Here is a 21,797-nt window from a genome sequence, read left to right as displayed (position 1 = left end):
CTGCGTTGCCTCAAGAATTATTTAAGCAGGTTTTAATGTCACCATTCCTTCCAATGCTCGGTGGTGGGTTCCTTGCCCCGCACTCACTGCCCTCCACACATTCCCACTTGGTTCTGCCTCCCCCGAACCTGCCCTGCTTTTATTTTTGTTGTTAACAGCCGGTCCCCTTCCTTTCCATCTGTCTCTAACATCTATTTTCAGGTTATGGCTCAGGCCCTTCCTCCTGCAGCCCTATTTAGATATTCTCAAACAGCTGAAAAATAGGCGTAGCTTCTAATAGTTGCTGGAATTAATAATGGGATTCATGCTTCTCTGGAAAAAAGCCAATGGTTTTAAACTTAGATCTAATTGCAAAATGGTGCAATATAAGGTCAACAATTATTTTACTACTTATAAGACAAAAATACATTAAGTTTGATTATTTCCTTTTATGTATATACATAATTAATGTGTTTTAGTCGCTCAGTCCTATCTGACTCTTTGCGACCCCATGGACTGTAGCACACCATGCTCCTAGGTCCATGGGATTCTCCAGGCAAGAATACTGGAGTGGGTTGCCTTTCCCTTCTCCAGGGAATCTTCCTGACCCAGGGATTGAACCCAGGTCTCCTGCATTGCAGGCAGATTCTTTACGATCTGAGCCACCAGAGATATAGTTAATGGGTCCTTTAAAATGACAATCTTATAAACAGTAGTCTTTCAATGGCCTTTATTGTTGATGAATGGCTTAGTATTACACTGTGGTGAATGTTTCTACTCATTAAATATTTGGGTTTCCAGCTGAAGGACCCTGGGACCCCTCCCTCCACCACACACAGCAGAGCCTCACTATACGCCTGTCAAATACAGCAAACACATGGAGTGTGTAGTCAAGACTCAGACAATTTATTTTACCGAATTGAGATTCAAGTTCAACTAAGCATTCTAACAGGTAACAAGATTCAAACATCAGAGGAAAATCTCTTTAAAAAATCACAAGCAAGCTCACACAGAATCTATGGGCCACCAGATGAACTTCCATTTCATTCTCAACACCCATCCGTGTGGAGTGTCTCAAGGCGAGGTTGCCAAACATAGAAAATGATACAACAGCACAATTCCCCGAGGGTAATTATTCTTTGAATGGAAAACATCATTTAAATCAAAAACATTTAGAGATGCTCCTTTAGTTTGTATAATTCCTAACCTTGAAATAAAATCTTAGTAACAGAACACAGAATTCTCCTTGGTTGGTCACCTCATTCACTACGGAAGAGGACAATCAATAAAAATTGTAAAAAAAACATAACCCTGAAAGAGAAATAAATAACTAAATAATTTACTTATAGGTAGTTCTGCTGCACTCATTGCACGTAACCACACAAAATTCTAAAGCTGATTTAAAAAAAAAAAAAAAGCTTGGAAAACGCAGTTGCCTGTTTGAGTTTCTTGCTAAGTGGCGCATGCTTCTTAGATGGAGAAGTATCCTATGTAGGCCTGAGTTTCAGATTTAAACACCAGGTACTCTACAGCTTTCCCGCCTGGGTGCACAGGTATGGTGACAGGAGAGCAAGGGGTCTCCCCAGCTTCCAGGGTGGGGAGCTGCAACAAGCCAGTGGTTTAGGGTGAGAATGTGCAAAAACCACTGGGACCGATCAGTCTGTGATGTCACTGCAGGGACTGTAAAATCTTCAAGAACATTCTCTGGAGCTTTAAAAAGGAGCAGCACAGGTAGGACGATGAACAGAAGCGTTTACTTGAGGAATTTTTCCACCAAACATAGAGCTAACACAGAACACTGCTCTTTGCGAGGCTTTCAGCAAGTTCCCTCCCACCCATCTGATTTCTCCTGCTTTCTGTCACTAAAAGTGTTCACACTTTACTGCCTTCTTGGCCAGCCCTTAATTGACATTATTTCTTCGTTTCCAGAATTAGGCCCCTCCTGTGCCTGCAGATGTCACAACAGGGCAGAGTGAGTGCCCACCCTCCCCCTCCCCCAACAGCATGTTTTAAATTTGGGTTGGGGAGGGGGGAGTATGTTATCTGGTTTATTAGAAAACCAATCTTTAAAAGTCCTCTCTAAAGGGACACTGAGTAAGTGTCTGAGGCTCTACAGGTCACATGTAGTCTCTGGTGTGTATCGGTTACTTTTCCTTTAATGACCTTAAAAAAATTGAAAACACATTCTCAGCTCAAGAGTCTCCCAGATTTTCCCTGTGGGTGATGGCTTGCTAAGCCTCTGCTTTGATGGGGTACACAGCTCCGAACTATGCAAAGTACAAGGCCACTGTGCCTTGGGACCCTAACCTGGGGACTCCTTCCGGAGACTGAGATAGGTCCTGGCAGATGGATGTCAAGCTTGCATCTTCCATGCTGGTCTCTGCTGCACTCTCCAAATGTACAGAGCTGGACTACATTAGCACCCTTTATCTAAAAAGTGGCTGTTTACCGTAGGAGGTCTTAATTCGCGCCCTTTTAAACCTACCTGTGCTAGCTTATCTTTGTCGTGATCTGAAAGGCAAAATCTGGGAAATTTTCATCCTGCAGGTTAGGGCCTTACTACTCCACATGGCTCGTGGTAGAAAAGCTAACGTGTAAACTTACTTTTTATTCATCACTAATGCCACCTACAGTCCACAGGGCAACCCCTCTAAGAAGTCAAGGAGAAGCATGCCAGCTCTCTCTACCCCTGGGGTACTCATGACACAGCTCATGGTGTGGCTGCGTCTTGAAAAAGAACAGTGTTTACCAGGAACCAAAGAATTAAACAGCTGGAGGTAAGCATTTCAGAGGCTGGATTTTTTTCGAGAGATACCTGTCTCCATCCTCTCTGAGATAAGTGTCTCTACACATGAGATGCTATGACACCATCTAGCTCCTCCAACCTTCTTGATAACTGAGAGGCAAACTTTCTACCAACAATTTTTCCATTGTTAGAATATTCACTTTGAAGAGCAGGATCAGAGGATTTGCATTTCTTTTATAAATGTGTAATCTTTTAAGTTATCAACATATAGTATGTCAGGTTTTTAAGTAATTACTAGACAAGATGAATATCCAATTTTTTTTCTAAATTAAATACGGGCTTAAGAACCTGAATTCTTTCTCTCATCAGTGATTCTTTTAAAAAGCAGCTGATGACTCTCAAAATATAAATCTGTTACCAACGAGATGGATTTACCTGTTGTGGAGTTAAGAAATAGTCTAGGGGCGTGCATGCGTGTGTACACACACACATAGACACACACACAGACACACACACACACACAGACACACAGACACACACAGACACACACAGACACACACACACACACCGTCATCTAAAAAACTATGTATCCAGCTGTCCTTTTTAGGTTTTTGTTTGAAATGTCAAATTTGTTTTCCTCAAAATGTGAGTTGATTCTTCTTTCTCTTAGTCCTGTGGCTTTACAGTGGCCCTGCCAGCACCACCTCAACCACAACAGTCAAGCCAAGTCTCTGAAATACGAGGGCAGGAGGGATACCAACTTGAAGGAGGAAGAAACGAGAGCACAATTAAATAACCACAAATGAATGAGAAATACGGACATGCCAGTTGGCAGACACCAGCTCTAGTTCTAACATTAAAACCAGTGAAACTATGACTTTTCCAACTCAGTCAAAAACATAGTGCTCTAAGGGTGCTGAAAGATGGGATGAAGGAAGTAATTGCCTGTGGTTGGTACCGAGGACTGATGTTTTTCTAAATGAAATGAAATGCAACAGTAGACCCTGAAGTGTGTGCTTTTAAAAGTGGCAGCACTGCACTCCCTCCCTCTCTCCCACTGGTGTTGCACGCGCGCGCACACACACACACACACACACAGCACTCTGGTCATTTTCACATTTTTTCAGGTCTCTTCCTATCAATTTTTAAAAACTGCTACCTCTTGGTGCCTATACCTATCTACTGTGGATATAAATGGTTCTGGTTTTTTAAACCTGCAGAGAAAATAAACAGTAAGAGCCCTGAACAATAAATAAAACTAAGCATCTCCCTCTTTAGGTGAGAGCTTTCGAGACAGAAACAGGGATGATCGGTCCAGTGAGAACGTGTTCTGGTTCTGTGAAAGCGTCACCCCTCAGCTCCAACTCCCCTGACAGAGGACAGCCTGCTGTTTTCCTCCAGTATCAAAGTGCATCTGTTTAAAATCGAATATGCCTTAGAGAACAACCCAAAATCTCTGTAATTTTTGTCAGACAGTCTATGCAGCAAAAATGAAGTGATGCTCCCTTTTCCCGACTCCTCCATTCAAAGCTGTACACAGAACAGCTGGACGCAATACTTCTAGGACAGCAGAGTTTATGAACAGTGGGGTTTGGTTTTGTTTCAAGGAACAAAAAGGAAAAGGAAAAACAAAACTAAGTGAGAATGAAGAGGAGAAACCCTGAGGCAAAAATGGCTTTTCCTGTAGAGTCTTCCGGGGGCTCGGAGTCCGGTTCATAAGGTACCAGCTATCTTCTGGGATGGAAGGCCTTCCTCCAGCCAGACGGCGGCGGCTGAGCCGCTGCGTGGGGCCCGCCGGTGGATGCGCCGCAGCCGCAGCAGGTAGAGGAGGATGGCGAGCAGGACCACCAGGAAGCAGCCGGAGAACAGGTAGTGGTTGTACACAAAGGAGAAGCCCCGCCAGTGCGCATGGCTGGCCCGGAAGGCCTCCTGCTGGATGTCTCTGCCCCGGGAACAAGAACAAGCAGGATGGCTAACTAGGCAGGCAGCAGATGCAAGGTGGCGGTGCCCAGAGACAGGGCGGGGGGACCTGGTTTAGGACTCGACTCTGCAGACAAAAACCATCAGCTCTGTCTCCCAGACCCGGTTCCCTCACCTCTAAAATGCAGGATAATGTGGCCCAGCAGAGGGTGGTTCTGAGTATGAACACGGTAACACATGAAAGTGTATTCATAAGTCTGTAGCTGTTACCAACACTCTGGTTTGGGTAACAAAAATCAGAGAAAGTTAGAACTGTGTTTCACGAATACACAGAAGCCAATGTGGAATCAAAGCACATGTTTGTGATCAGTAATACCTACTTCTCAGTTTCTGCTCTTAACCCAGCTAAATGTGCTGCTGGGCAAGGCTTAATTAAATGAAGGGAAAAACAAAACCAAAACCAGCTGATCCATTTATTTGTGAACCAGGTTCTGATGTGGGGGTCAACTGACAGCCAGGTCTGAATGTGACCGGGGAAGAAGACACGCCTTTATTTTGGGACCCTGGCTGCAATGCAGTGTTTCCACTGAGTGTGAGTGCAGACGAAAACCACTGCAGTGTCAGCAGGACATGTGAGTTCCTAGTGCAACTCACAGACCTTTCATATCGCACTGGGGTGTTCTGCAGATGCCTCAAAATACCATCAGCAGGTATCACTACACTGAAATTCCAGAAGGTATGAGTTCTGCTGCCAGGTCTTGCTATCTAAGGTTCTAATAAGGAAGAACACACACTACAAATCACAAGTGTGTCTTCTGTGATGTTTGGTAAATATATTGCAATAAACAGTTTCCTCTATAAACTTATGCATTTATATTATGCACTAAAAGCAAGATTTCAGGAAGGGGTCCAAGGCCATCAGGGTTAAGGACCCTGGAACGGACCCCTGTGTGTCGGGGCCAGGCAACGGACAGCTGATGACAATGGGAGGGGAGGATGCACCCGTGTGGAAGACCAAGTCAGACGCCCCCCTCGCTACCCCTCCAACCCCGCCATGCTCCCAATCTGCCCACAGCCAGCATTAACAACGCCCCAAATGCCCATACCCACGGCTACCAGGATCCCTCAGATGCAGAGAAGCACCTTTGGCTGGACTTCTGTTACCAGATTCCCAGCCTTACCTTAAGGGTAAGAAGCGGGTCCTGTAGAGGATTGCTCCGAGAGTCCACTGCACCTCCTTGTCGTAAACCTGCAAGGCTGTCTTTAAATTTCTGTAGTTGACAGGAAACGAGAAGCCCCTGTGGAACACCTCAAACATCCAGGCAGATTTGAAGCACTGATACCTACAAATGGCACAGACATGAAGGGGACTGAGTCAGTGGTCCACACACAGCTGTGTGGTTGGTCTTGCCCTCTGTGATCAACGCAGGTGTGCAGGCTTCACAAGGCTGGTCCTCTGAGGGCCGAATCAGCATCTCCAGCTGATTCGCTTGGTTTATACTCCTTGTCCCACATCTTTCACCTGTCAAATCGATTCGCCCATGAAACTTGATCTCTATATAATACGTGGTGCACATGAGAGACTTTTTCCCTTCGGCTTTCCATCATTTAACTCCCTTCTGAATAAATACTGAGCAAGAGTCACCTTCTTTGAACTTCAGTTACTTTTTTTATATAATGAGAACATGGGAGGGTCCTTTTTGGCTCTGATAGTCTATGATTTTAAATATTTATCAGAGGCTTGCTTTTTGCAAAGTGCTGGGCTAAGCAAGTAATACGATATCATCATAAATAATAACATAGCCAATGTGGTTAAGCAAAGGATTTTTAAAAAGCAACAAATACCTATAAAACAAAACAGAATATGATAAATATGCCAGAGTCATAATGAGGGCTCTGGAGACTCAGAGAGAGGGACGGAGCCTGGCTGAGTGGACAGAGGAGAAAAGCTCTGACCTCTGACCTCTGGGCAGCGCATCAGTGTCAAAAGATGCACAGGAGAATCCCAGGTGGAAGGAAGACCAAAACGGAGTCCAAGACTACAAGACATGTTTGGGTGAGTTTTTGCCATCCAACTGAAAGGACTCCGGGCAGATGCGGAAGATGAGGGACCGATGAGGATGCAAAGGTAGACTGGGGCCAAGACCGGACACACAGTTTCTTCAACGTACCCTGGGCTCTCTGTCCATGACTTACTTGAGCCTGTGGAGGTCGGCGTGAGAGGCATACAGTCCTCGGTCAAAGCGTTCCCGCAGGATCGACCACTTCGTGGCACAGTAATCCTGAAAGAAATTTCACCCCAAGTATATCCCTAGGAAAAGTTTATTAAATTTTTTTCATTAAAAAAAAGTGTTGACCAAATTCATATTCATATCCTTCCAATTAGGAAACACAAGCTTAATATATGTCCATATCCCACGAGGACATGACACACACTCCGTGAATGCTTCACTGATGAGAGAGACGATGCTTGTTTTTCATCTTAAATTTTGGTCAAGATCATTGTTACAGAGAATTTCACTGCCCAAAACCAACCTCTTCCAAAGCTGCTGAGTTTCTGCCCCTGTAACTGCATGTGACTGGCACAGATTTTGGAAAAGTGAAGTTGTACCTCAGCTGGTTCAGACTTAACACCTAGGTCCATGGTTACATGGTATTCTGGGAACTCAGTGTGTGTGTTCAGTTGCTCAGTCATGTCCAACTCTTGCGACCCCATGGACTACAGGCTCCTCTGTCCATGCATTCTCTAGGCAAGAATACTGGAATGGGTAATCATTTCCTACTCCAGAGGATCTTCCTGCCCTAGGGGTTAAACCTGGATCTCCTGAGTCTCTTGCATGGGCAGGCGGATCCTTTACCATGTGAACCACTAGGAAAGCCCCTGGGCACACTGGGATGATTACAAGAGATGGGAAAGAGGTGCCACCTTTTCCTGATGTCACTTGTACAGAGGTATTTATTAAGAGCTAAGACTTACTGAACACTGTGTCAGCACCTTTTCTGAGTGTAATGCTTAAAACAGCTCCTTGACATGGCTGCTATTCTAACCTCTGTTTAAAGGGTGAAGAAACTGAGCCTCAGAGAGGCAGTGAAACTCAAGAGGGGGGACACAGAAAATATGGAGCTCAGCCTGGGGTGAGAGGGTTAGGACACCTGCCAGGCAGAGGAAACACCATGACCAAAGACAAGAGGGAAGGGAGCGCTGACAGGAGGGAAACAAATAAATCTCTGATCCAATTAGAGCATAAAGTGCTGGGTGGGGAGATGAGGCGGGGCGAGGGTAGGTGCGGTGGACACACTAAGGTATTTGAAATTCAGCCTGGAAGCAAGAGGAAATGCTGAAGACTCTGAAAAGGAGACCAAGGTGCTGCACTTGGGTTTCAGACGGAACATTAGGGAGTGGTGCGGAGAATGAATAGATGGGAGGGAGACCAGAGCAGGAGGACCAGAGGGAGGCTCCTGCAGTGGTGCAAGTGACAAGAGTCCAGGACTGGGACAGTGAGGGCGGACAGAAAGCAGGGAGAGCAGGGGCTGAAAAGTTATTTCTGACGCATAATAATATGCTAAATGACTGCTCTAACGGGGTGTATGCAAGGGGATGCATGAGTGACAGGGGGAGGGGAGGGGGACTGGATGGCTTGTGATGCCCTGATCGAGACAACACAGCAGAACAGAATGGGGAGACAGGAGGGGTTATTTGGAGTTGTGAGGGCTAGCAGGCACTGGGTAGGGGTCACATGTGGAGCCTCTTTCTGGAAGGCAGCAGCAAACCATGCATTCAGATGAGACCAGCCAAGAACCTACAGGTCAGAGGACCAAGGGAGGAGATTGCCCAGGCTTGGAGCCTAGGGGGCTGTCAGGAAGGCAGGGAGAACAAGAGAAGAGGGGTGCTGGCAGCAAAGGGCAGGAAGCTGTGAGGAACTGTGGGGCCAGAATTACACTATCACGTGTGGGAGTCAGGATGGCAGGGCAGTCCATTGGCTCACGGGGGTGTTTTGGCTTCTGCTGTGACTGTCCCTCTCACCTAACCAAGGCCCAGCCAGGGCTGCTAAGGCGCTGCACACAGCCTTCTGCCATCTCCCATGTCCTGCGCCAGTCTAGGCCTGTCGCTACCTACACCAGCTCCCTCGGCAGTTACCTTGGCGGCTCTAGTAAATGCTGCGGCGTCATAGTCTCCACCCATCCGTAACACATCTTCCGTGCAGTAGTAGAACTCGGAGAAGCCGTAGAACTCGCTGTTCTGGAAGTGAATTGGAGGCTGGTAGACCCCGTTGAGGGAGGTCTGCGTCTCGTTCGTTTTGTTCATGAAAGGCTGGATGGTCTCCCGGCACAGGTCAAAGTCCCCTGTCCCCCGCAGGTACAGCGTCTGTCCATTTTGCTGGATTTCATCTTTGATATCCAGGGGTAGGCAGGGGTCCAGGTGCGGAGTGTCAGGAGTTAGTCCGGTCTGTTTCCCCAGGAGTCTACAGGACAAGAGAAACTTCATCACGAGACTGACAGAAAACTGTGAAGAAGCGGCTCCAAGTCAGTGTTTCCCAAACTCTGTCCCGTGGAACACAAAAGGGTTTCAGGAAAAATCAAGCTAGAAAAACACAGACTTGAGCCCTTCCAGGAGATTCATAACACATACCCGAGCATAGCAGACACCTAAACGGGAGCCAGTGAAACTATGACCTGGTCAGATCACTGATGCTTTCCGTCTGGCGTCCCCCACCGTCGAGGGCACAGTTAGTAAGCTCTTCCGTGTCTCTCGGTCACTGCAGTCCAACGCCCACCCACTGCGTTATTCCCAGCCCCATTCTGACCACAAATGCCTGTGATTGTAATTATATATAGATGAAATGTGACTGTAAAAAGAGGCACTGGTCTTGTGAAAACTGGGTCAGATAACTTAGAAAAGTATGATAAAGGCAAAATGCTAGAAAACTGGTGTCAAATTAGGTGTTAGCAAGATTTTTTTTTTAAGTTTGGAAAAATTAGTAAAAATCTAGACAGAAAATAGCATCAAACTGCTTCACAGATGTCTTTAAGGCCTTGGTATTCTTGAAAGAAAGCCAAAATGGTATCAAATGAGTGGGCGCAGTGCCTGCCAGAGAAGTGACAGATGCAGCCTAAGAAAAGCTTTTAGTCCAGAGCAAAAGACTGGCAACCGAGTGCACAAGTTAGAACAAAATGCTGGAGGTTGATCCTCTTTTTACGATTCTCTGCTCTAACTGAATTTTTCAAGGTAACCAACTATTGATCTCAGCTGCAGCAGGTAACAATTTTACTGCACTGCAGGCTCTGAGAAGTCCTGTAGAAATCTTCACACTGTTTACTGACATGCTCTACACTTACTAGCTCCCAACGAAATGTCCAGACCTGTCATCCTACTGTGTGTCTTCACCGCTAAAGAAAAGCTCAAGTTATGTTAGTGTTTGACACCAGGAAATCCCGTGGGCCTAAAAGGTATTTAACTATTAGGAGGGCACCTGAATTTGACATTTAGTCACTGAAATTAAGTCAAGGTTTTATCTGACACTCCACTGACATAAGATGAGGGCAACTCAAAATGGACGTGCATGTAATAAATTAAGATCTTTGCCATTAATTTAAAATATTTGAGTAATTTAAAAAATCAATCATCATTACTAATGGCAAAGAGATAAATATGCATTTGAAGGCTCAATTCATGACATATGTAAAAAGTGATGACTAATATTTATAATGACTATATAAATCTAGGATGAGCTAAATGTGTATCTCATGCTACAGGTTTTACTTGCTCTATGTCTAAATTAAGAAGTACTACTCCACAGCCTACTATACAACCTTCTTGACATTAAAACCAATTAGTAAAAATTAGGACTGCAGAAGAAGGTATTTCTCCAAAGTTCTAAATTAAATGTCACTTATAAAATATTTCTATTTTAAGAATATTAAAAATAATTTTACCAAAGTATGCTACAATATGCCATTTTTAAAAAGAAACTGGGACTACTTACTATCTCTTACCTAACACTATTCAACTAACATCTAGAGCAGACAAAGAACAAATTTTTACTACTTTTCCTATTCACACATGTGAGTTTCTGGAAAATGAAGAGCTAAATGGCTCTGATTTGGACTTTCTTAAAGTTTAGGCCTCCACAGGTTTATTAAGATTAAATTGTAGTCAATATTTTATAATACCTATATAAATGGAGTATAAACTTTAAAAACTGCGAATCACTATGTTGTACATCTGAAACTTATATAATATTGTACATCGACTATACCTCAACAACAAAAAGGTCAAGTTGATCAAAGAAATACACTATCATTTAGCTCTAAAATCAGGATTTTTCCCATCAAAATTGTTACATCAAAACAAACAAGGCATAGTAATTAATAACTCTTTACATAACCCCAGATTTCAGAGTTTTTTTAATTCATCCAAATGGCTTTTTTGTTCTAATGGACTAATTCTAAATAAATATTTGGTATACACTTAAACATATAAAATAAATTGATAAGGTGTTTTTGATATTTTCTATACCAGAAATCTTCATAAACTCATTTTTAAAAGTGTTACTGCTGAAGATGCTTAAAATGACAAACTTTGACTTCTGGATCATTTCTTTCTTATGAGTAACTTCCTTTCTACCGTCATATTTACCGCATAACTGCCCAGGCTGGTTCCCACGACACTAGGCCATCTCATAACTCAGTGTCACCACTGCATCCTGTGGGCCGCCAGGAAATCCGAGTGGCCCAGGTGCTGAGCTTCCCAGGGCTTGGCATTCTGGAATAGCACCACCCAGGGCTTACAAGTATTTAATATCCTGAGAGCGAGACCTCTAATCCAGCAGTGAAGCCCTGGGTCTGAGAGAGGAAGCCTCCTTCAGAGCCTGGTAGGCTGGGGCTAAAGGCAGGAGCCTGCTGCCCTCGCATCTCTTTCCCAGCTCAGCAGGCTGGGCAGTAAACCGCTAACAGTGCTGACGTTCTTCTCCTGACTGAGGGCTCCCTGCTTCGCCTGGGTATGTCTTCTATGAGGACAGACCTAGATTTCAAAGTCATGGCTGAGCAGTGGAAGGTGCTTTACCTGTTCTTCTGAACTGTGCTGGCAAATATTCTGTCTTCATACCTCTGTCGAGCAGCATTGCCACCAAACCCAAGAAACGTGGCCACATAGACACGGTACACATGCTCGGTTTGGTGAATGTCACACCCCAAGTTAAATTCAGCCAACAGGTTCTTAGCTACTTCTTCCTGCAGATGTAAGGGCCACAGACTTAAGTATTTTAAGCAAAAATAATTACTTCCTTCTAAAAAGAGGGATCCTGAAAGAGTCTCATCTAAAAGGAGCAAACATTTTGCTCCTGCATTTCCCAAGGATCCTTCTAAGCATCTTTCCTACTTCCACATGACAACCCTGACTTAAAAACTTTCAGGTGGGCTGCACATCTGTGATACCAAAATGACTTTGTAAAAAGGATGTTAACAATGTGATCTAGTAAATCTACTTAGGAAATCCTACACTATGAAAATAATCTTCAACACTGAAGTCTCTATACACAACCATGTCCTTTGCAATTCTGTGACAGAAAATATTGGATGCCACTGAAATACACAATTCCAGGGAGGGGTTAGTTATTATGGTAGCAGTTTATGGAGGAACATGCTTATGTACTGCTCAGTAAATGACAAAACTCTGGACACACAGTAAGATTATAACAACCATATTTTTAAAAACTATGAGGCGGTAAAAAGAGAATGAAAGTAAATACACCAAAACACTATCTTTTTTTTTTTTTTTTTTTGGATGATGCATCCATGGGAAATTTTTATTCCTGATTTTTCAGTATTTTTTTTCCAAATTTGCTTTTCTGAATTTCTTGCTTTGAGGGGAAAACGTGACTTTTTACCAAGAGTGTATTAGTTTCTAGAGGCATGCCTGGATGGGAAGTAGGAAACACAAATTGTAATACTTGAATTTACAGAGCATTTTTCTAAGGTGCTTAATAAACACGTCAAAAACACATCAATAACGTTTACTGAGTTGACGCAAGGTGACTGCCAGGGCATTAAAAAATATACTACATGTGCTACCTCAATCAGTTTTGTAATAATCCTCTGTCAGAGACACTTGCATTCACATTTACAGCTGAAGAGACCTGCTCAAAAAGGTGAAGTGACTTGCATAAGGTCCCACAATGAGAGGGGACAGGGTGACAATGTAGCCCAAGCCTGTCCAGCTCCACTCTTTTCTAACCACTCACTCTGCTCGTATTAATCTACAATTGAATGGAACAGCGAAAGACACAGAGCAACTCGGGAACCCATCTGGACCGCCTCTACTCTACACAAGGCCGCCCAGCCTCCTGGGAAACTCGAGGCAGAGGTAGGGGTGCAGATAAACGACAGTGACTCACGAGTTGAGAAACCCGAGGCAGTGGATACAAACCTCAGTGTTCACCAGAAAAGTGGAAAGCTGTCTGACCACACATCCTTGCCCCCCCACATAAAAGTAATTTTTCCCAATTACACTTAAGAAATCTGATGCTATTATATTAAGTTTTACGATACCTGCTGAGAAAAAAAGTGACTGGAAACAGAAATAAAAACTCAGGTGTGTGGCTGACATACACACCAAAGGAAAATTCTACGTAAGTTCAGAAAACAAACCAGCTGACTTCAATGAATAAACACAAACGGCTTAGTGGAGGTTTGCCTTGGTTTCCTCCCGTCTCCTGTCGCCTGGGTTGAGAAGGCGGGACCCTCAGCAAGCACAGTAAAGATGTGTTCAGACTCAGAAAACAAAACAAAAATGGATGGAGACATGTTAAATGAAAACCAAACCAAAAGGAAGGAAATTTGTACAGATAATAACCTGCTGTGAGGAGGCAAAGCTTACAGTTTTGGGTACTTCGTATGCTATCTGGGTTGACACGCCTCCCATGTCTAGAATACCAGCTGTTCTTTTACGAAGAATGGCTTCACTGCTTTCACTACCAGGGATGTTAACTTCCACTACTGCCTCGTCATCTGGAAAGAACAAGAAACATCCATTGGAATGGGAACAAATGCAGGGAAGCACAATCCTGCAAACAGTCATCCTGCTTTCATGGTGGGTTCCAGGGTGTCTAGGAGACAACCCGCTCCTCCCCACTAAGATCAAGTTCACTCAGTGACAGCAGTGCCTCCCACGCTGCTCCTCCACACCCAGCTGTGTCACAAGACTCAGCTCCTTTTCTACGCTTTGCATGAAACAGAGAAAGACACAAGGTTCAGTTAGACACATTCACTGGAAACACAATACTCACCATCTTCAATATGCTCAAATCGTCCAAGGACAAAATTAATGCCAATCCAAGCATAGACACCTAAAGACATTGTAAGAAGAGCAAAGTTTAAAAACAGTTTATGTAATTCTGACCAGTGCAATCTGTGCAGACATTTATTTTATCCCGACAAGCTGTGAAAACATTATCTGAAGAAATGCACTTTTACTGGTGTATTTTATCTTTTTCCAGTGGTTTTCTAAGAACTCTCAACTTCTAATTTTGTAGTTTCACACTATTTGCATGTGTTGAAAATATAATCCCCTAGGCCCTAGTGTTGGAGATTGTTTTGAAATACCGGAGTTTTCACTTTGAGGCTAAATCTATCAAGTGCAAGGTTTTAAAAAACAAGTGAACTCTGATTCTTCCACTCCTTCATTCCACGCTCTCACTCAGTTCCCAAGTCTGATTCTCTTTTTATAGCGTTTTCTATATCGAAAATATATATCCTCACCTGTTTTCATTATTGTCTTTATTTAATCTGGTATAGAGATTTAACTGACCTTCTTGTTCCTACTCTCCCATTCCAACTCACGCTATTCTCTACTGGACTGATCTATAGAACAAAGTCAAAACTTCAGAGTCCAACAATTCAAGACCTGTCCAACTTTTCAAAACTGAATAAATTTGACGTGTAACACTGTAAACTTAAGTGACACAGTGTGTTACTTTGATACATTTATATATGACTGCCCTTGTAGCAATATTATCATCACATCATTACAGTACAGTATTACTGTCTCTATTCACTATACCATGCATTAACCCTCTACGGCTTATTTATCTAGTGTTATAAGTTTCTACCCTTAAACATCATTAATCTTATCTCCTACCCCCATCCCCTGGTAACCAACATTTTACTCTGGGTTTTGACTTTTTCAGATTCTACAAATAAGTGGCATCACATAGTATTTGTCTACTTACCCCGCTTAGTGTAATGTACAAAGTCCAACTATGTCAAAAATAACAGGATATCCTTCCTCCTTTCTCATGGTGACATAAGGTTCCACCGTGTCTATGTACCACATCTTTAATTTGTCTGTTGATGAACACCTGAGTTGTTGCTCTATATTGGCTATTGTGAATAACACTTCAGTAAACGTGGGAGTACATGCATCTTGTCAGAATTCTATTTTCATTTCCTTTGGGCATATACCCAGAAATATAAATGCTGTGTCACATGATACCCCTAATTTCACTGAAAGTTAAGTGAAAGTGAAGTCGCTCAGTCGTGTCTAACTCTTCGTGACCCCGTGGACTGTAGCCCACCAGGCTCCTCCATCCATGGAATTTTTCTAGGCAAGAGTACTGGAGTGGGTTGCCATTTCCTTCTCCAGGGGATCTACCTGACTCAGATGGTAAAGCATCTGCCTGCAATGTGGGAGACCCAGGTTCGATCCCCAGGTAGGGAATATCCCCTGGAGAAGGAAATGGCAACCCACTCCAGTACTCTTGCCTAGAAAATGCCATGGATGGAGGAGCCTGGTGGGCTACAGTCTATGGGGTCGCAAAGAGTTAGACACAACTGAGCGAATTCACTTTCACTTCACTTTCAATGAAATTAGGGATACCATATGACACAGCATTTATATTTCTGAGAACTTACTTTATTGAGGAACTTCCGTATTATTTTCCATAGTGGTAAATCAATTTATATTCCCATCACTCGTGTATAAGGGTTCCCTTTTCATCCAATTCTCATCAGAACCTGCTATCTCTTATTTTCTTGAGGATAGCCATTGTAGCAGGTATGAGGTGATAGCTTACTGTGGTTTTATGTTTTTTTGATTATTAGTGATATTGAGCATCTTTTCATGTGCCTGTTGGCCACTGACACCCTCTTTTGAAAATGTCTATTTAGTTCTGCCCATTTTTAAATCAGATATTTTTGTTGTTATTAAAGTTTTATGAGTTCTTTATATATATTTTGGATATTAACCACTTACATGAAAGATGATTTGCAAAAGGTTTCTCCTATTCTGTAGGCTATCTTTTCATTTTGTTAATTATTTCTTTTTCTGTGCAGAAGCGTTTGAATTTGACATAGCCCATTTGTTGATTTTTGCTTTTAGTGTCTTATCCAAAAAAATCATTGCCATGATGAACGTCTTCCTTTCTTGGAGCTGTATGGCATCAAGTCTTATGTCTAAGTGTTTGATCCATGAGATAGGGGTCCAATTTCATTGCTCTGCTTGTGTTTTTCCAGGTTTTTGAGCATTATCAGTTGAAGAGACAATTTTTTATCCATTAAGTTTTCTTGGCTCTCTTTTCAAGTATTAACTGACTGTATATGCCAGGATTTAATTCCAGGCTCTCTATCCTGTTCCATTGGTTGCTGTGTTTATTTCTGTGCCAGTACCACACTATTTTGATTACTATGGCTTTGGAGTAGAGTTTGAAACTCAAACACTACTTGAGGCTTTGTTCTTTTTTCTCAGGATTGCTTTGGCTATCTGGGGTCCTTTGCAGTGCCACCCATAATTTAGCATTGTTCTATCTCTGTAGATAATGTCTTTGGTATTTTCACGGGGATTGCACTCAATCTGTAGATGGCTTTCAGTAGTAACAGTAATATTAACTCTTCTGATTCATGAACATGGAACATCTTTCCATTTGGTTATGGCTTTGATTTTTTTTTCAGTTAAGTCTTGCCAGTTTGCATTGTACAGATCTTTCACTTCCTTGGTTAAATTTATTCCTAAGTATTCCACATTTTTAATGCTTTTGTGGGTGGGATCGTTTTCTTTTTTAGATGCTTCATCATTAGCATAAAGAAATGCTAATGCTCATTTTGCATCCTCTTTACTGAAATAGTTGATAAATACAACAATTAATATTTTTGACTGAGTCTTTGGAATTCTTTGTATATGAATGTATCATCAGCAAAGTGCATTACATTTACTTCTTCCTTTATGGATGCTTTTCTTTGCCTTACCTAACTGCTCTAGCTCGGACTTTCAATATTATATTAAATAGGAGTAAGAAGAGTGGGCATCCTTGTCTTACTCTTGATCTTTAACGAAATGCTTTCAGTTTTTCTCCATTGAGTACAATGTTAGCTGTGAGTCTGTCATATATGGCCTTTATTATGCTGAGGTCTGTTCCTTCTATACCCAATTTATTAAGGGTCCTTAAAAAAAATATCAGAAAGGATATGCTTTGTCAAATGCTTTTTCTGCATCTATTGAGATGAAGTGACTTTCATCTTTCATTTTACTGAGGTACTACATTTATTGATCTGCATATTTTCAATCATACTTGTATCCCAGGGATAAATCCTACTTGGTCATAGTGTACAATCCTTCTAAGGGGTTCTTTTTTTAAAACATAGTTTTATTCATTTACTTACTTTTGGCCGTGCTGGATCTTCACTGCTGCACAGGCTTTTCTTTAGCTGCAGTGAGTCGGGACTACTCTCTAGCTGAGGTTCATGGGTTTCTCATTGTGGTGGCTTCTCCGCTTGGAGAGCACAGGCTCTAGGGCGTGTGGGCTTTGGCAGTTGCAGCTTCCAGGCTCTAGAGCACAGGCTCAATAGTTGTGGTACAGACATGTGGGATCTCATGACATGTGGGATCTTACTGGAGAAGGGATGGAAGCCGTGTCTCCTGCATTGGCAGGTTGATTCTTTACCACTGAGCCGCCAGGAAAGCCCTAAGGTGTTCCTGAATATTTCTAGAAAAGCCTTTCCTTCTCCTTCATATCTGAAGAATAATTTTACTGGCTAGAGTATTTTTGTCTGGCAAGCTTATCTTTCAATACTTTGAATATGTCATTCCACTCCTTGGCCTCTGTAGAGTTTTCCCAGAAAAATCCGGTGACAGCCTAAAGTAGGTTTCTTTGTAGATTACTGTCTTTTTTCCCTGGCTGCCTTTAAAACTTTTTTCATCACTCTTTTGACAATTTTAATATGTGTCTTAAAGGTCTTTTGTGTTGAAATAACAAAGTGTTTCCATTAGCTCTGTGGACTGTATATCCAGCTTCTTCCTCAGGTTTCGGAAATTCTCAGCTATTATTTCTCTGAATGCTCTCTGCTCCCTTCTCTCTCTTCTCCTTCTAGGATATCCATGAGTCTTATGGTGGCTTTCCTAATGAAGTCTGATAGTTAAGGGGTTCTTCCCTTTTAAAACAATCTTAGTTCTCTCTCCTCTTCCACCTGAAACATTTCTATATTCTTACCCATGAGTTCATTTGCTCTCTGTTCCATCTGATGTACTTGACTTCCAAGCTTTCTAATGCATTCATCTCACTGACTGAGTTCTTCAGCTCCAGAATTTGTTTGGTACTTTTTCAGAATTTCAACCTCTTTGGTAAATTATTTTGTTAATTTTATTCCTGAGGTCATTGTACAGTCTTTCTGAGTTTTCTTGTAGCTCGCCGAATTTCTTCCTAACAGCTATTTTGAATTCTTTATCAGTCAGATTGCAATAGTCCATGTCTCTAAATTTAGTTGCTAGAAAACTGGTTTGTTTTTTTTTTTACTTGTGATATCACATTACTTGATTTTCACAGTGTTTGATGAAAAGTGTCTCTTCACAGCATTTGAAGTAGTGAATGACTTTCTTATTTAAGTAAAGCTTTGTTTACATTCATTCTAACAATTCAACACATTGGTAATTCGAAGCCTTTGTTTTCTACAAGGTGGCGCTACAGCACAGCTTTTGGTTTCTCTTACCTTAGCTGCCTCATCACTAAGGCTGGGAGCATGAACATTAAAAAAGCCAGTGGCGAGGGAAAAAAAATGGATGGTGACACAGCTGGGGAGATGTATGCTTCGCACCTGGGGTTTTGGGTGTGCTAAAGAGAACAGGATCCTTGAGTGGGGGAAGACATCCCCAGAGGTCCGTGGGCTGTCTTCTTGCAAGAATCCCATAGCAGACAGCAAGAAACTGGTCCTTTCAGTTCTTTCTGCCTTCTTCTCCTTTCTTTCTCTGCTCACAGTAGCTGTGGTCTCTCCAGCTGTACTACTCTCAGTCAGGTTAATTCACCATCCCAACTCATCCCCTTCACCCGCCGCCACCTCTGCCAGAGAGGGCATGCTGGCCCAGGGCCACTCCTGCTGCTGCTGCCTCTGCCTGGCTCTGCAGACTCCTCTGGGATCCAATCCACCCACTTTCTTGGGCACAGATGAACTGATCTCTTGGGTGTCCTGGTGTGCTATGCATAGGCACTTTTTTCCGGTTATGGATATCTGATTAGTTGCAAATCAAAGGGAGAGAAAAGGAACCATGCACGCCACCATGATGCTGATATCACCAAGACCCATCTAACCTATAACATTACCATGACCTTTCAAAAGGGTCATCATCCCATCAGATTAAAGTATTTTTATTCCTCTGTCCAGGGTGCAGCTTTTCTAACCTGCGTTGACTTAAATCATTTTTTCTGCCTAGAATGAGCTTCCTATCCCTCTCTCAGAGCCCTAGCTTTACCAGGCTTTGGCATGCTGTGTTTATAATTATCCCTTGATGCCCAGTTCAAATGTCACTTTCTCCATGATGCTTCTAGCTAAGGAAAAAAAGTCCCCTTCCTTTCAATTCCCATGATAGTATTTCCTTACTTCTATATGGCATATAAAACTGCCTTATATAAGCAGCTGTTTACCTTGCTTGTCTATAAACAGTTCAATGGCAGTGTATGAATTTCACCTAATTTTTGGCAAAATGATAGATGATTTTGAAATAAATGCTTTTTGGTTTCCATCTCTAACAAGCTATTCCCCAAATAATTACACTGACTTGCCATTTCATTCTCAAGTAGAATTATTTCTTTGAAAACAGAAGATTTTCTCAGTGTATCAAAGTGAAGAATAATTTCCCTTTTCTAGTAAATAAATCAGTAGAAGGTTCCAACAGCTCGATAATTATCATAATTTCAGAAAGTTGTATAACTTAGGCAAGGAACACAAACCTTTTCTAGCAAAATAAATCCAAAATATGTTTCCTAAATGTGAAGACAAACTTAGTTATTTTTTAATGGCTTAACATTTGGATTATAAAGACTAGTCATGTTAAAAACTAACATTACCATCTAAAAATTATATTTGAAGGCGATGGTTTCCCAAATTTTAAGATGTTAAGAATAATTTAATAAAGTGTATAATGTGGAAGACTGGGAGGACTTACAGGAATAGCTTCCCAAATTTCAAGTTGAAGACTAATATACTAACCTTCTTGTTTCCCTGAAATTACTTCTGCATGAGAGTCAGAAAAGAGGAAGTCAAAGTGCACAGGGATGTCAGTCAGAAGGTCTTCCAGAATGGCTTTCTGCTGACTGTAACACAATCCCAAAATTTACATGTCAATATATTAAATCCTAAATTTTTCTGTTTTAAAAAGAAAAAACAAAAACAAAAACCCCAAACCCTATGGCTCTGGTATATCCTGTGTGAAAAAAGTAAAATTTAAAATCAAAACAATTCACTGAAAAGACTGTTTAAGAAGGAATTTTCAGAAGTTGTTTAAATTATGTGATTCCTAGATGTAGAATTACAACTGCAAACAATCCTTAAACTAAGAAAATAAAAAATCAGGTTTTTTTTAATGACAAATTTACAGTTTACTCTTCACAGTCATATATAAATACATTAAAAGGTATTTTGTGAGTTCTGACTATAGGTCTGGTACTGTTCCAGATTTGAACAGAGAATTTTTAATGTCTTCCTTTTGAAGACAATGGTGATGGAAGAGGAAGACGAGGAGGCGGGAGAGGAGGGGTGAAAAGGGAGAAAATCCATCACAGCCAACACGACTGGCCTGACAGGCCCCGCCCTCGTGGGGAGGATCACCTTTCGGGGAGGATTCTCATTCCAGCCGTGCAGAGAATGTAGAGAGGGGTCTCTTTGTGTTTTGCCCGTGGAACATGCTCTGCAGCAAAATTCAAGAGTGGCGAAATGTAATCACTGACTTTCTCTGGAGAAGTCGCAAACTCTGAAATGCCTACAGAAAAAGGAGAAGTCCTTTAAATTAATATCCAACATATACTGGGTTGGCTGTAAATGATGGGGATACTACAAGTTCAGTCCCATGCTCTCTTCTCAGTCATCAAACACAGACCTAACTGAGCAATTGCTATGTGTCTGATACTTGGGATCAACTGCATGTCAGCTTGTCTCTGCCCCTAAGAAATATATCCACACTAGCCTCAGGCAAGTTCACTCTCTCTCACAGCTGCCATCACCATCTCTGTCTCAGATCTCTGAATCTTTTTTTAATTGTTCATACCATTCCTTTAATGTTCATGAAAACAACAGTGATGACCACTTTTATTTCTAATAGATCTCCAAATCTTAATAGCAGCCATCCAGATCTCTTCCCTGACCTCTGATCATACTGACTTTATACTGATCATACTGAAAGTTACTGATCGTACCCGTAACTTTCCACAGGACACAGCCATGTCCTTGACCTCACAGCAACATATGCAAATCCAAACTTAACTTCCACTACAATCCTGCTTTTGCTGCCTGCTACTCACCTTAGCAGCCCCAGCGGAGGGCCCTCATCCCCAACAGATATTCTGGATCTCGCTGATCACCTATCCTTGGTTCTGCTCACATTATCTCACTTCTCACCATCTCTTCTGGATACCACCAGCCTCAGCCAGCTTGCTGCAGCACAGCCTAATCTCCAGTCCTGGCCATCCCCAACCACTCTCTATGCAGAAGGTGTCTCCTGCTTTGAGATCCTCCGGTGGCTCAAAGCCCTCTGAATAAAGCTCAGCTCTAGTACAGCATAATAGACGCTGCGCACTCACCCGTCCCACCTCCTGCCACACCCCTTCCATTTGGCTCCAACTACACCGCATGACATTTCTGTAATGCTTCGTATTCTGCCCTGAGGGCCCCTGCACCT

The 21,797-nt window shown here is 42.4% G+C and overlaps 1 protein-coding gene across 3 annotated transcripts in view; it reads right to left on the bottom strand.

The window, feature by feature from the left end:
- Positions 1-864: 864 nt before the first annotated feature.
- ENTPD4 (ectonucleoside triphosphate diphosphohydrolase 4) overlaps positions 865-21,797 on the bottom strand; it is a 37,149-nt gene continuing 16,216 nt past the window's right edge. For 2 of the 3 annotated variants that reach the window (XM_015093092.3, XM_015093093.3), the window contains exons 5-13: positions 20,732-20,882; positions 20,114-20,217; positions 13,930-13,989; positions 13,497-13,651; positions 11,709-11,875; positions 8,784-9,108; positions 6,842-6,927; positions 5,827-5,988; positions 865-4,667 (exon numbers count right to left, since the gene is read on the bottom strand). In XM_015093092.3, coding sequence (XP_014948578.2) covers positions 4,439-4,667; positions 5,827-5,988; positions 6,842-6,927; positions 8,784-9,108; positions 11,709-11,875; positions 13,497-13,651; positions 13,930-13,989; positions 20,114-20,217; positions 20,732-20,882 — 1,439 coding nt within the window. In that variant the 3' untranslated portion in view covers positions 865-4,438. The remainder of the gene's footprint in view (positions 4,668-5,826; positions 5,989-6,841; positions 6,928-8,783; positions 9,109-11,708; positions 11,876-13,496; positions 13,652-13,929; positions 13,990-20,113; positions 20,218-20,731; positions 20,883-21,797) is intronic. The other variant, XM_015093094.3, reaches the window with a different exon arrangement.

The sequence above is a fragment of the Ovis aries genome, chromosome 2, assembly GCF_016772045.2.
Source record: "Ovis aries strain OAR_USU_Benz2616 breed Rambouillet chromosome 2, ARS-UI_Ramb_v3.0, whole genome shotgun sequence".
Classification (NCBI taxonomy): domain Eukaryota; kingdom Metazoa; phylum Chordata; class Mammalia; order Artiodactyla; family Bovidae; genus Ovis; species Ovis aries.
The sequence above is the reverse complement of the archived record's forward strand: the minus strand, read 5'-3'. Positions and strand labels throughout refer to the sequence as shown.